Source organism: Mobula birostris, chromosome 11 (assembly GCF_030028105.1).
Source record: "Mobula birostris isolate sMobBir1 chromosome 11, sMobBir1.hap1, whole genome shotgun sequence".
NCBI classification, from domain to species: domain Eukaryota; kingdom Metazoa; phylum Chordata; class Chondrichthyes; order Myliobatiformes; family Myliobatidae; genus Mobula; species Mobula birostris.
Window position 1 is genome coordinate 873,638 of NC_092380.1, and position 15,059 is coordinate 888,696.

The 15,059-nt window shown below is 57.3% G+C and overlaps 1 protein-coding gene across 1 annotated transcript in view; it reads right to left on the minus strand.

The window, feature by feature from the left end:
* The window catches only part of tex14 (testis expressed 14, intercellular bridge forming factor), a 69,943-nt gene that overhangs the window by 8,310 nt on the left and 46,574 nt on the right, over nucleotides 1–15,059 (minus strand). Inside the window, exons 16-18 of the mRNA XM_072272945.1 lie at nucleotides 12,558–12,700; nucleotides 12,191–12,288; nucleotides 10,920–11,001 (exon numbers count right to left, since the gene is read on the minus strand). Coding sequence (XP_072129046.1) covers nucleotides 10,920–11,001; nucleotides 12,191–12,288; nucleotides 12,558–12,700 — 323 coding nt within the window. The remainder of the gene's footprint in view (nucleotides 1–10,919; nucleotides 11,002–12,190; nucleotides 12,289–12,557; nucleotides 12,701–15,059) is intronic.

Genomic DNA, 15,059 nt, shown 5'->3' on the forward strand with positions numbered 1-15,059 from the left:
TCCGGTCTCACCAACACCGTGACAGCACTCGGACTCCCGTCTCACCAACACCCTGACAGCACTCAGACTCCCGTCTCACCAACACCCTGACAGCACTCGGACTCTCGTCCCACCAACACCGTGACAGCACTCGGACTCTCGTCTCACCAACACCCTGACAGCACTCAGACTCTTGTCTCATCAACACCCTGACAGCACTCGGACTCCCGTCTCATCAACACCGTGACAGAACTCAGACTGCGTTTTCACCAACACCGTGACAGCACTCGGACTCCGGTCTCACTAACACCTTGACAGCACTCAGACTCTCGTCTCACCAACACCGTGACAGCACTCGGACTCCCGTCTCACCAACACCGTGACAGCACTCAGACTCCAGTCTCACCAACAGCGTGACAGCACTGGGACTCTCCTCCCACCAACACCCTGACAGCACTCGGACTCTCCTCCCACCAACACCCTGACAGCACTCGGACTGCGGTTTCACCAACACCCTGACAGCACTCGGACTCTCGTCCCACCAACACTGTGACAGAACTCGGACTCTCGTCCCACCAACACTGTGACAGGACTCGGACTCAAGTCTCACCAACACCGTGACAGAACTCGGACTCCTTTCCCACCAACACTGTGACAGCACTCGGACCCGGTCTCACCAACACCGTGACAGCACTCGAACCCGGTCTCACCAACACCGTGACAGCAATCGGACTCTCGCTCCACCAACACCCTGACAGAACTCGGACTGCGGTTTCACCAACACCCTGACAGCACTCGGACTCTCATCCCACCAACACCGTGACAGCACTCGGACTCCCGTCTCACCAACACCGTGACAGCACTTGGACTCACGTCTCACCAACACCGTGAATGCACTCAGAATCTCGTCCCACCAACACCGTGACAGGACTCGGACTCAAGTCTCACCAACACCATGACAGAACTCGGACTCTCGTCTCACCAACACCGTGACTGCACTCGGACTCCCGTCTCACCAACAGCGTGACAGCACTCGGACTCTCGCCTCACCAACACCCTGACAGAACTCGGACTGCGGTTTCACCAACACCCTGACAGCACTCGGACTCTCGTCTCATCAACACAGTGACAGCACTCAGACTCTCGTCCCACCAACACCGTGACTGCACTTGGACTCCCGTCCCACCAACACCGTGACAGCACTCAGACACTTGTCCCACCAACACCGTGACAGCACTCGGACTCCCGTCTCACCAACACCGTGACAGCACTCAGACTCCAGTCTCATCAACAGCGTGACAGCACTCGGACTCTCGCCTCACCAACACCGTGACATAACTCGGACTCTTGCCCCACCAACACCGTGACAGCACTCAGACACTTGTCCCACCAACACCGTGACAGCACTCGGACTCCCGTCTCACCAACACCTCGACAGCAGTCGGACTCTCGTCTCACCAACACCGTGACAGCACTCGGACTCAGGTCACACCAACACCATGACAGCATTCGGACTCCCGTCTCATCAACACCGTGACAGAACTCAGACTGTGTTTTCACCAACACCGTGACAGAACTCGGACTCTCGTCTCACAAACACCCTGACAGCACTCGGACTCCACACCATTACAGCACTCGGACTCCGGTCTCACTAACACCTTGACAGCACTCGGACTCTCGTCTCACCAACACCGTGACAGCATCAGACTCTGCTCTCACCAAAACCGTGACAGCACTTGGACCCCCATCTCACCAACACCATGACAGGACTCAGACTCTCGTCCCACCAACATCCTGACAGCACTCAGACTGCGGTTTCACCAACAACGTGACAGCACTGGGACTCTCCTCCCACCAACACCCTGACAGCACTCGGACTGCGGTTTCACCAACACCCTGACAGCACTCGGACTCTCGTCCCACCAACTCCGTGACAGCACTCGGACTCTCATCCCACCAACACCATGACAGCACTCGGACTCCCGTCTCACCAACACCGTGACAGCACTCAGAATCTCGTCCCACCAACACCGTGACAGCACTCGGACTCTCGTCCCACCAACACCGTGACAGGACTCGGACTCCTTTCTCACCAACACTGTGACAGCACTCGGACCCGGTCTCACCAACACCGTGACAGCACTCGGACCCGGTCTCACCAACACCGTGACAGCACTCGGACTCTCGCTCCACCAACACCCTGACAGAACTCGGACTGCGGTTTCACCAACACCCTGACAGCACTCGGACTCTCATCCCACCAACACCGTGACAGCACTTGGACTCCCGTCTCACCAACACCGTGACAGCACTCGGAATCTCGTCCCACCAACACCGTGACTGCACTCGGACTCCCGTCTCACCAACACCGTGACAGCACTCAGACTCCAGTCTCACCAACAGCGTGACAGCACTCGGACTCTCGTCTCACCAACACCGTGATATAACTCGGACTCTTGCCCCACCAACACCGTGACAGCACTTGGACTCTCACCCCACCAACACCCTGACAGAACTCGGACTGCGGTTTCACCAACACCTTGACAGCACTCGGACTCTCATCCCACCAACACCGTGACAGCACTCGGACTCTCGTCTCACCAACACCCTGACAGCACTCGGACTCCAGTCTCACCAACACCCTGACAGCACTCGGACTCCCGTATCACCAACACCGTGACAGCACTCGGACTCCCGTCTCACCAACACCGTGACAGGACTCGGACTCGGGTCTTACCAACACCGTGACAGCACTCGGACTCCGGTCTCACCAACACCGTGACAGCACTCGGACTCCCGTCTCACCAACACCGTGACAGGACTCGGACTCCCGTCTCACCAACACCGTGACAGCACTCAGACTCCGGTCTCACCAACACTGTGACAGCATTCGGACTCCCGTCTCACCAACACCGTGACAGCACTCAGAATCTCGTCCCACCAACACCGTGACAGCACTCGGACTCTCGTCCCACCAACACCGTGACAGGACTCGGACTCCTTTCTCACCAACACTGTGACAGCACTCGGACCCGGTCTCACCAACACCGTGACAGCACTCGGACCCGGTCTCACCAACACCGTGACAGCACTCGGACTCTCGCTCCACCAACACCCTGACAGAACTCGGACTGCGGTTTCACCAACACCCTGACAGCACTCGGACTCTCATCCCACCAACACCGTGACAGCACTTGGACTCCCGTCTCACCAACACCGTGACAGCACTCGGAATCTCGTCCCACCAACACCGTGACTGCACTCGGACTCCCGTCTCACCAACACCGTGACAGCACTCAGACTCCAGTCTCACCAACAGCGTGACAGCACTCGGACTCTCGTCTCACCAACACCGTGATATAACTCGGACTCTTGCCCCACCAACACCGTGACAGCACTTGGACTCTCACCCCACCAACACCCTGACAGAACTCGGACTGCGGTTTCACCAACACCTTGACAGCACTCGGACTCTCATCCCACCAACACCGTGACAGCACCCGGACTCTCGTCTCACCAACACCCTGACAGCACTCGGACTCCAGTCTCACCAACACCCTGACAGAACTCGGACTGCGGTTTCACCAACACCTTGACAGCACTCGGACTCTCATCCCACCAACACCGTGACAGCACTCGGACTCTCGTCTCACCAACACCCTGACAGCACTCGGACTCTCATCCCACCAACACCGTGACAGCACTTGGACTCCCGTCTCACCAACACCGTGACAGCACTCGGAATCTCGTCCCACCAACACCGTGACTGCACTCGGACTCCCGTCTCACCAACACCGTGACAGCACTCAGACTCCAGTCTCACCAACAGCGTGACAGCACTCGGACTCTCGTCTCACCAACACCGTGATATAACTCGGACTCTTGCCCCACCAACACCGTGACAGCACTTGGACTCTCACCCCACCAACACCCTGACAGAACTCGGACTGCGGTTTCACCAACACCTTGACAGCACTCGGACTCTCATCCCACCAACACCGTGACAGCACCCGGACTCTCGTCTCACCAACACCCTGACAGCACTCGGACTCCAGTCTCACCAACACCCTGACAGAACTCGGACTGCGGTTTCACCAACACCTTGACAGCACTCGGACTCTCATCCCACCAACACCGTGACAGCACTCGGACTCTCGTCTCACCAACACCCTGACAGCACTCGGACTCCAGTCTCACCAACACCCTGACAGCACTCGGACTCCCGTATCACCAACACCGTGACAGCACTCGGACTCCCGTCTCACCAACACCGTGACAGGACTCGGACTCGGGTCTTACCAACACCGTGACAGCACTCGGACTCCGGTCTCACCAACACCGTGACAGCACTCGGACTCCCGTCTCACCAACACCGTGACAGGACTCGGACTCCCGTCTCACCAACACCGTGACAGCACTCAGACTCCGGTCTCACCAACACCGTGACAGCATTCGGACTCTCGTCTCACCAACACCCTGACAGCACTCGGACTCTCGTCTCATCAACACCGTGACAGCACTCGGACTCTCGTCCCACCAACACCGTGACTGCACTCGGACTCCCGTCCCACCAACACCGTGACAGCACTCGGACTCTCGTCCCACCAACACCGTGACAGCACTCGGACTCTCGTCTCACCAACACCCTGACAGCACTCGGACTCTTGTCTCATCAACACCCTGACAGCACTCGGACACCCGTCTCATCAACACTGTGACAGAACTCAGACTGCGTTTTCACCAATACCGTGACAGCACTCGGACTCTCGTCTCACCAACACCCTGACAGCACTCGGACTCTGCTCTCACCAAAACCGTGACAGCACTTGAACCCCCATCTCACCAACACCGTGACAGGACTCGGACTCTCGTCCCACCAACACCCTGACAGCACTCGGACTGTGGTTTCACCAACACCGTGACAGCACTCGGACTCTCCTCCCACCAACACCCTGACAGCACTCGGACTGCGGTTTCACCAACACCCTGACAGCACTCGGACTCTCGTCCCACCAACTCCGTGACAGCACTCGGACTCCCGTCTCACCAACACCGTGACAGCACTTGGACTCCCGTCTCACCAACACCGTGACAGCACTCGGAATCTCGTCCCACCAACACCGTGACAAAACTCGGACTCCCGTCTCACCAACACCGTGACAGCACTTGGACTCCCGTCTCACCAACACCGTGACATAACTCAGACTCTTGCCCCACCAACACCGTGACAGAACTCGGACTCCCGTCTCACCAACACCATGACAGCACTCAGACTCCCGTCTCACCAACATCCTGACAGCACTCGGACTCCGGTCTCACCAACAGCGTGACAGCACTCGGACTCTCGCCCCACCAACACCGTGACAGAACTCGGACTCTCGCCCCACCAACACCGTGACAGAACTCGGACTGCAGTTTCACCAGCACCGTGTCAGCACTCGGACTCCGGTCTTACCAACACCGTGACAGCATTCGGATTCCCGTCTCACCAACACCCTGACAGCACTCAGACTCCGGTCTCAGCAACACCCTGACAGCACTCGGACTCCAATTTCACCAACACCGTGACAGCACTCGGACTCCCGTCTCACCAACACCGTGACAGAACTCGGACTCCCGTCTCACCAACACCGTGACAGGACTTGGACTCCCATCTCACCAACACCGTGACAGCACTCAGACTCTGCTCTCACCAACACCGTGACAGCACTCGGACCCCCATCTCACCAACACCGTGACAGGACTCGGGCTCTCGTCCCACCAACACCGTGACAGGACTCGGACTCTCGTCCCACCGACACCCTGACAGCACTCGGACTCTCATCCCACCAACACCGTGACAGCACTTGGACTCCCGTCTCACCAACACCGTGACAGCACTCGGAATCTCGTCCCACCAACACCGTGACAGGACTCGGACTCTCGTCCCACCAACACCGTGACAGGTCTCGGACCCAGTCTCACCAACACCGTGACAGCACTTGGACCCAGTCTCACCAACACCGTGACAGAACTCGGACTCCCGTCTCACCAACACCGTGACAGCACTCAGACTGCAGTCTCACCAACACCGTGTCAGCACTCGGACCCCTGTCCCACCAACACCCTGACAGCACTTGGACTCTCGTCTCACCAACACCGTGACAGCACTCGGACTCCAGTCTCACCAACACCGTGACAGCATTCGGACTCCTGTATCACCAACACCCTGACAGCACTCGGACTCCTGTCTCACCAACACCCTGACAGCACTCGGACTCCCGTCTCACCAACACCGTGACAGCACTCGGACTCTCGTCTCACCAACACCGTGACAGCACTCGGACTCTGGTCTCACCAACACCGTGACAGCACTCGGACTCCCGTATCACCAACACCGTGACAGCACTCGGACTCCTGTCCCACCAACACCCTGACAGCACTCGGACTCTCGTCCCACCAACATCATGACAGCACTCGAACTGCGCTCTTAGCAACACCATGCCACCACTTGGACTCTCGTCCCACCAACACCCTGACAGCACTCGAACTGCGCTCTTAGCAACACCATGCCAGCACTCAGACTCCCGTCTCACCAACACCGTGACAGCACTCGGACTCTCGTCCCACCAACACCGTGACTGCACTCGGACTCCCGTCCCACCAACACCGTGACAGCACTCGGACTCTCGTCCCACCAACACCGTGACAGCACTCGGACTCTCGTCTCACCAACACCCTGACAGCACTCGGACTCTTGTCTCATCAACACCCTGACAGCACTCGGACACCCGTCTCATCAACACTGTGACAGAACTCAGACTGCGTTTTCACCAATACCGTGACAGCACTCGGACTCTCGTCTCACCAACACCCTGACAGCACTCGGACTCTGCTCTCACCAAAACCGTGACAGCACTTGAACCCCCATCTCACCAACACCGTGACAGGACTCGGACTCTCGTCCCACCAACACCCTGACAGCACTCGGACTGTGGTTTCACCAACACCGTGACAGCACTCGGACTCTCCTCCCACCAACACCCTGACAGCACTCGGACTGCGGTTTCACCAACACCCTGACAGCACTCGGACTCTCGTCCCACCAACTCCGTGACAGCACTCGGACTCCCGTCTCACCAACACCGTGACAGCACTTGGACTCCCGTCTCACCAACACCGTGACAGCACTCGGAATCTCGTCCCACCAACACCGTGACAAAACTCGGACTCCCGTCTCACCAACACCGTGACAGCACTTGGACTCCCGTCTCACCAACACCGTGACATAACTCAGACTCTTGCCCCACCAACACCGTGACAGAACTCGGACTCCCGTCTCACCAACACCATGACAGCACTCAGACTCCCGTCTCACCAACATCCTGACAGCACTCGGACTCCGGTCTCACCAACAGCGTGACAGCACTCGGACTCTCGCCCCACCAACACCGTGACAGAACTCGGACTCTCGCCCCACCAACACCGTGACAGAACTCGGACTGCAGTTTCACCAGCACCGTGTCAGCACTCGGACTCCGGTCTTACCAACACCGTGACAGCATTCGGATTCCCGTCTCACCAACACCCTGACAGCACTCAGACTCCGGTCTCAGCAACACCCTGACAGCACTCGGACTCCAATTTCACCAACACCGTGACAGCACTCGGACTCCCGTCTCACCAACACCGTGACAGAACTCGGACTCCCGTCTCACCAACACCGTGACAGGACTTGGACTCCCATCTCACCAACACCGTGACAGCACTCAGACTCTGCTCTCACCAACACCGTGACAGCACTCGGACCCCCATCTCACCAACACCGTGACAGGACTCGGGCTCTCGTCCCACCAACACCGTGACAGGACTCGGACTCTCGTCCCACCGACACCCTGACAGCACTCGGACTCTCATCCCACCAACACCGTGACAGCACTTGGACTCCCGTCTCACCAACACCGTGACAGCACTCGGAATCTCGTCCCACCAACACCGTGACAGGACTCGGACTCTCGTCCCACCAACACCGTGACAGGTCTCGGACCCAGTCTCACCAACACCGTGACAGCACTTGGACCCAGTCTCACCAACACCGTGACAGAACTCGGACTCCCGTCTCACCAACACCGTGACAGCACTCAGACTGCAGTCTCACCAACACCGTGTCAGCACTCGGACCCCTGTCCCACCAACACCCTGACAGCACTTGGACTCTCGTCTCACCAACACCGTGACAGCACTCGGACTCCAGTCTCACCAACACCGTGACAGCATTCGGACTCCTGTATCACCAACACCCTGACAGCACTCGGACTCCTGTCTCACCAACACCCTGACAGCACTCGGACTCCCGTCTCACCAACACCGTGACAGCACTCGGACTCTCGTCTCACCAACACCGTGACAGCACTCGGACTCTGGTCTCACCAACACCGTGACAGCACTCGGACTCCCGTATCACCAACACCGTGACAGCACTCGGACTCCTGTCCCACCAACACCCTGACAGCACTCGGACTCTCGTCCCACCAACATCATGACAGCACTCGAACTGCGCTCTTAGCAACACCATGCCACCACTTGGACTCTCGTCCCACCAACACCCTGACAGCACTCGAACTGCGCTCTTAGCAACACCATGCCAGCACTCAGACTCCCGTCTCACCAACACCGTGACAGCACTCGGACTCCCGTCCCACCAACACCGTGACAGCACTCGGACCCGGTCTCACCAACACCGTGACAGCGCTCGGACTCCCGTCTCACCAACACCGTGACAGCGCTCGGACTCCCGTCTCACCAACACCCTGACAGCACTTGGACTCCAGTCTCACCAACACCGTGACAGGCCTCGGACTCCTGTCTCACCAACACCCTGACAGCACTCGGACTCCCGTCTTACCAACACCCTGACAGCACTCGGACTCCCGTCTCACCAACATCGTGACAGCACTCGGACTCTCGTTTCACCATCACCGTGACAGAACTCGGACTCTCGCCCCACCAACACCGTGACAGAACTCGGACTGCAGTTTCACCAACACCGTGACAGCACTCGGACTCAGGTCTTACTAACACCGTGACAGCACTCGGATTCCCGTCTCACCAGCACCGTGACAGCACTCGGACCCGGTCTGACCAACACCCTGACAGCACTCGGACTCCGGTCTCACCAACACCGTGACAGCACTCGGACACCCGTTTCATCAACACTGTGACAACACTCGGACTCTCGTCTCACCAACAGCGTGACAGCACTCGGACTCCCGTCTCACCAACAGCGTGACAGAACTCGGACTCTCGTCTCACCAACACTGTGACAGCACTCGGACTCCTGTCTCACCAACACCCTGACAGTACTCAGACTCCCATCTCACCAACAGCCTGACAGCACTCGGACTCTCGTCCCACCAACGCCGTGACAGCACTCGGACTCTCATCTCACCAACACCGTGACAGTACTCAGATTCCCATCTCACCAACAGCACTGCTGTCTGTCATAAATGGAAATGACCTGGCTGACAATGTAGGGAGGTGGATTTGTATGCTTGCACACAACACTGGTGTTGTAATGGGGACTGGTGGAGGTGTGGACAGTGTAGACTGTTGCCAAAGGACACAGCGGGATAGAGATCAGTTACAGATACAGGTGGAGAAAAGGTCGATGTGGTGTTTAATCCGAGCAAGTGTGAGGGGTTGCACTTTGAGAGATCAAAGGTAAAGGGACAGGACAGAGTTAACAGCAGGACCTTTAACAGTGTTGACCTGCAGAGGGATCCTGGGGTCCATGTCTACAGCTCCCTGAAGGTGACCACACAGGCTGACAAGGTGGTAAGGGAAGCGAACAGCATGTTTGCCTTTATCAGACGTGGCACTGAGTTCAAAAGTCAGGACGTTATGTTGCAGCTTCATAAACCTTTGGACCGGCTGCATCTGGGTATTACATTTAGTTCTGGGTGCCCCACGACAGGAAGCGTGTGGGGGCTTTGGAGAGGGTATGGGGGCTTTGGAGAGGGTGTGGGGGATTTGGAGAGGGTACGGTGCTTTGGAGAGGGTGTGGGGGATTTGGAGAGGGTGCAGAAGATGTTTACCAGGATGCTGCCTGGGCTTGAGGGCCAGAGCTGGAAGGAGAGGTGGGAGAAATTTGGGTTGTTTTTCTCTGGAGTGGCGGAGACGAGGGGAGATGTGATCAAGATTTATAAGATCATGAGGGGTATAGACATAGCAGACAGGGGGATAGCCGGTATCTTCATCCCCAGAGTGGAAATGTCAACAGCAGAGGGTTTGCATTTGAGGTGAGCGGGGAACAGTTCAGAGGAGATGTGCGCTGCAGATTTTGTTTTCACATGCAGTGCTCGGAATGTGCTGTCAGGGGTGGGGATGGAGGCAGATTCCATAGAGGCTGTAAGACAGACACATGAACGTTCAGGGAGTGGAGGGAGATGGAGATAGTGTAGGCAGAAATTAGTAGTTTACCTTGTCAACAGAGAAAGAGAGCTGGACAGTGTCCTTCATCTTCCACCTACCCTGCCACCCAGCTCCCCATCCCTTTACAGAGAGCCATGGGGGGGGGGGGTCACCACAACTCCCACCAATTCTGTTCCCCCTCCCACTCCCAGCACAGACAGCCGGGGTCAGCTGTCCTTCACTCTGAGTCCACCACCCACACAGAGACCTAGGTTGAGCTGGAGCTCCCTTGCTCAAAATGGCAGCCAAGAGTCCTGTCTCAGGGGAGGGGTGAGTTTGGGCAGACATAAAGAATGAGCCACAGTGGTGGGAGGGGAGCCAGAATGATCGAGTGGAACAGAGGGGGAGAGAGCAAGGGAGCGAGGCAAACAGGGAGGGAGAGAATGAGTTTGAGGCAGGGAAGGAGGTGGGAAGGGAGGGGATGGGAGAGGGAGGGCATGATGGAGGGAGGCAGGGGGCGGGGGGTAGAGTCAGAGCCGCAGGCTGAGTACCTGAATCAGGCTTCGTTCTGAGGTCCTGGCCATGGTGGGCTGCTGCTTGAGTTCGTCAATCATTTCCTGCATCAGGTCGAAGCTGTGGGGGAACAGGAGGCCGGAGAAGTGAGTTGAGGGGCAGGCAGGGTAGGTAAAGGGACAAGGCAGGGTGAGGGGGAAGGTCAGGATGAGGTAGAAGGGAAGGGCAGGGTGAGGCTGAGGGACAGGGAGAAGCGGGGGGTGCAGGGTGAGGCAGAATGAGGTAGAGAGGAAGGACAGGGTGAGGCTGAGGGACAGGGAGAAGCGGGGGGTGCAGGGTGAGGCAGAATGAGGTAGAGAGGAAGGGCAGGGTGAGGCTGAGGGCTAAGAGGAGGGAGGCAGAACTCAGCTGCTGCAGCAACCAGGGCACAATCCCAGTCAGAATCAACACTGGTAACCCTGGTCAAGAGGATGTGAGATTCTGCAGACGCTGGAATTCCTGAGCAACACATACAAAATGCTGGAGGAACTCAGCAAATCAGGCAGCATCTGTGCAGGAGGATAAAGCAGCTGATGATTCTGACCATCAGAGCTGAAAAGGTCGGTGTGGAGCAGAAGCCAGAGTAAAGGGTGTGGGGAGAGGATGTGACATTTTGTCGTGGCAGTTTGGTGCAAGGAGATAAATTTACTACATTGTACCACAAGGTTTTCTCACTCCTGTGCAACTCCTTGTAGCCACTGGAGATTCTGACGACAGCAGTTCATTGGTAAATTTATAGATGCTGTTTGAGCTGTGCTTAGCTGGACAGTCATGTGTGTAGAGGGAGACCAGCAGAGTAGAAATGCATTCTTGAGGTGCATTTGTGTCAATCATCAGCAACGAGGAGACTGCTTCTCCCTGAAGTTGGCCGCACCGGCTGACAGGGAGGTAAAGAAGGTGTTGCCTTTATTACTCGAGGCAGAGTTCAAGAGTCGGGAAGTTATGCTGAAGCTTTCTAAACCTCTGGTCAGGCTGCATCCGGAATATTTCACATAATCCTGGTTATCCCATCACAAGAAAGGGTGAGGGGCACTGGAGAGGATGCAGAAGAGGTTCACCAGGGTGTTGCCTGGATTAGAGGGCATGGGCTAAAATGAGAAGGTTGGACAAACTTGGGTTGTTTCCTCTGGAGCAGCGGAGGCTAACGGGAAATCTGATAGAGGTTTATAAGGTCCTTCAAGAACTTGTAGGGGATTGGAAGGTGGGATGCGGAGGACAGTGACAGGTGGCACAGACACGTCCTGTACCCCAGGTGGTAGGGCAGACTCACCCTGGCTGCCAACGATCACTGGAGGGTGAGGATGCAGTGGAGTGGCAGAGATTCCAGCGTTCCAGCAGGGCCAAGGCGCTCAGAGCCAAAGGGGTCGTCTGCAATGGGAAACAGAGCAGGGTGAGGAGGGATAGGGAGCTGCAGACACCAACACATCCACAGAGCCCCGACACTGAGACCAAGCAGGGGCGCGCATGGTTGAGAAACCATGAGGGGACAGGTGGTGGGAGAGAAGTGAGTGGATAGGGATGGAGAAGGCAGGGGGAGAGAGCCTACGCAGATGTGGGGGGGCGGGGAGGGGTAGGGAGAGAACCTATGGCACTCAGGCCCAGGGAATCGGTGTGGACACCGGGATGTGGCCCAGTACCTGGATGGTTTCTTTCTGGGAACTGCTCTGGGACTCGCCATCTCCTGCTGTCACCAGCGCCCCATCCTCAAGAATGCTCAACAAACCATCTGTATTGTCTGCACTTTGTTGAAATTCCACAGAGCTTGTTCTCTCGTGAGTTCCTGTGTGATCCAAACACAAGGGTAGCGCATGTCAGAAATCCATGTGGGAATAATGACAGGCTGGTGCCGACGGAACTTCACTGTGTCTGTCCCCGAGAGTGTGCGATGGGACGGTGTGGAGGGAGATTGACTCTGTGTCTGACCCCGGGAGTGCGTGATGGGACGGCGTGGAGGGAGATTCACTCTGTGTCTGACCCCGGGAGTGTGTGATGGGAAGGTGTGGAGTGAGTTTCACTCTGTGTCTGACCCTGGGAGTGTGTGACGGGACGGTGTGGAGGGAGTTTCACTCTGTGTCTGACCCCAGGAGTGTGTGATGGGACGGTGTGGAGGGAGCTTCACTCTGCGTCTGACCCCGGGAGTGTGTGATGGGACGGTGTGGAGGGAGTTTCACTCTGTGTCTGACCCCTTTTTTTTATACAAAATTCTTTTTTACAAATGTCGGTGCTATACAATATTTACAAAACCAGTGACTAACACATTTACTACACTACAAACAGACAATACATGATAAACCAATATATTGCCATCCTCATCAATGATGGCATTTACACCCCACGGAGCCCAACGGTCCCGGAACATCTCTACGGTCGCCGTGGACTGTGCGTATTCCTTTTCAATATTCACCCAGGCATGAACATACCCCCTAAACATAGCCAGGCAGTCCGCCCCTGTGTCTGACCCTGGGAGTGAGTGACAGGACGGTGTGGAGGGAGTTTCACTCTGTGCCTGACCCAGGGAGTGTGTGATGGGACGGTGTGGAGGGAGCTTCACTCTGTGTCTGACCCCGGGAGTGTGTGATGGGACGGTGTGGAGGGAGCTTCACTCTGTGTCTGACCCCGGGAGTGTGTGATGGGACAGTGTGGAGGGAGTTTCACTCTGTGTCTGACCCCGGGAGTGTGTGATGGGACGGTGTGGAGGGAGATTCTGTGTCTGACCCCAGGAGTGTGTGATGGGACGGTGTGGAGGGTGTTTCACTCTGTGTCTGACCCCGGGAGTGTGTGATGGGACGGTGTGGAGGGAGCTTCACTCTGTGTCTGACCCCGGGAGTGTGTGATGGGACGGTGTGGAGGGAGCTTCACTCTGTGTCTGACCCCGGGAGTGTGTGATGGGACGGGGTGGAGGGTGTTTCACTCTGTGTCTGACCCTGGGAGTGTGTGATGGGACGGTGTGGAGGGAGTTTCACTCTGTGTCTGACCCCGGGAGTGTGTGATGGGACGGTGTGGAGGGAGATTCTGTGTCTGACCCTGAGAGTGTGTGATGGGACGGTGTGGAGGGAGATTCTGCGTCTGACCCCAGGAGTGTGTGATGGGACGGTGTGGAGTGAGTGTCACTCTGTGTCTGACCCCGGGAGTGTGTGATGGGACGGTGTGGAGAGAGATTCACTCTGTGTCTGACCCCGGGAGTGTGTGATGGGACGGTGTGGAGGGAGATTCACTCTGTGTCTGACCCCGGGAGTGTGTGATTGGACGGGGTGGAGGGAGCTTCACTCTGTGTCTGACCCCGGGAGTGTGTGATGGGACGGTGTGGAGAGAGATTCACTCTGTGTCTGACCCTGGGAGTGTGTGATGGGACGGTGTGGAGGGAGATTCACTCTGTGTCTGACCCCGGGAGTGTGTGATGGGACGGTGTGGAGGGAGCTTCACTCTGTGTCTGACCCCGGGAGTGTGTGATGGGACGGGGTGGAGGGTGTTTCACTCTGTGTCTGACCCCGGGAGTGTGTGATGGGACGGTGTGGAGGGAGCTTCACTCTGTGTCTGACCCCGGGAGTGTGTGATGGGACGGTGTGGAGGGAGCTTCACTCTGTGTCTGACCCCGGGAGTGTGTGATGGGACGGGGTGGAGGGTGTTTCACTCTGTGTCTGACCCCGGGAGTGTGTGATGGGACGGTGTGGAGGGAGTTTCACTCTGTGTCTGACCCCGGGAGTGTGTGATGGGACGGTGTGGAGGGAGATTCTGTGTCTGACCCTGAGAGTGTGTGATGGGACGGTGTGGAGGGAGATTCTGCGTCTGACCCCAGGAGTGTGTGATGGGACGGTGTGGAGTGAGTGTCACTCTGTGTCTGACCCCGGGAGTGTGTGATGGGACGGTGTGGAGAGAGATTCACTCTGTGTCTGACCCCGGGAGTGTGTGATGGGACGGTGTGGAGGGAGATTCACTCTGTGTCTGACCCCGGGAGTGTGTGATGGGACGGTGTGGAGGGAGATTCACTCTGTGTCTGACCCCGGGAGTGTGTGATGGGATGGTGTGGATGGAGATTCACTCTGTGTCTGACCCCGGGAGTGTGTGATGGGACGGTGTGGAGGGAGATTCACTCTGTGTCTGACCCCGGGAGTGTGTGATGGGACGGTGTGGAGGGAGAT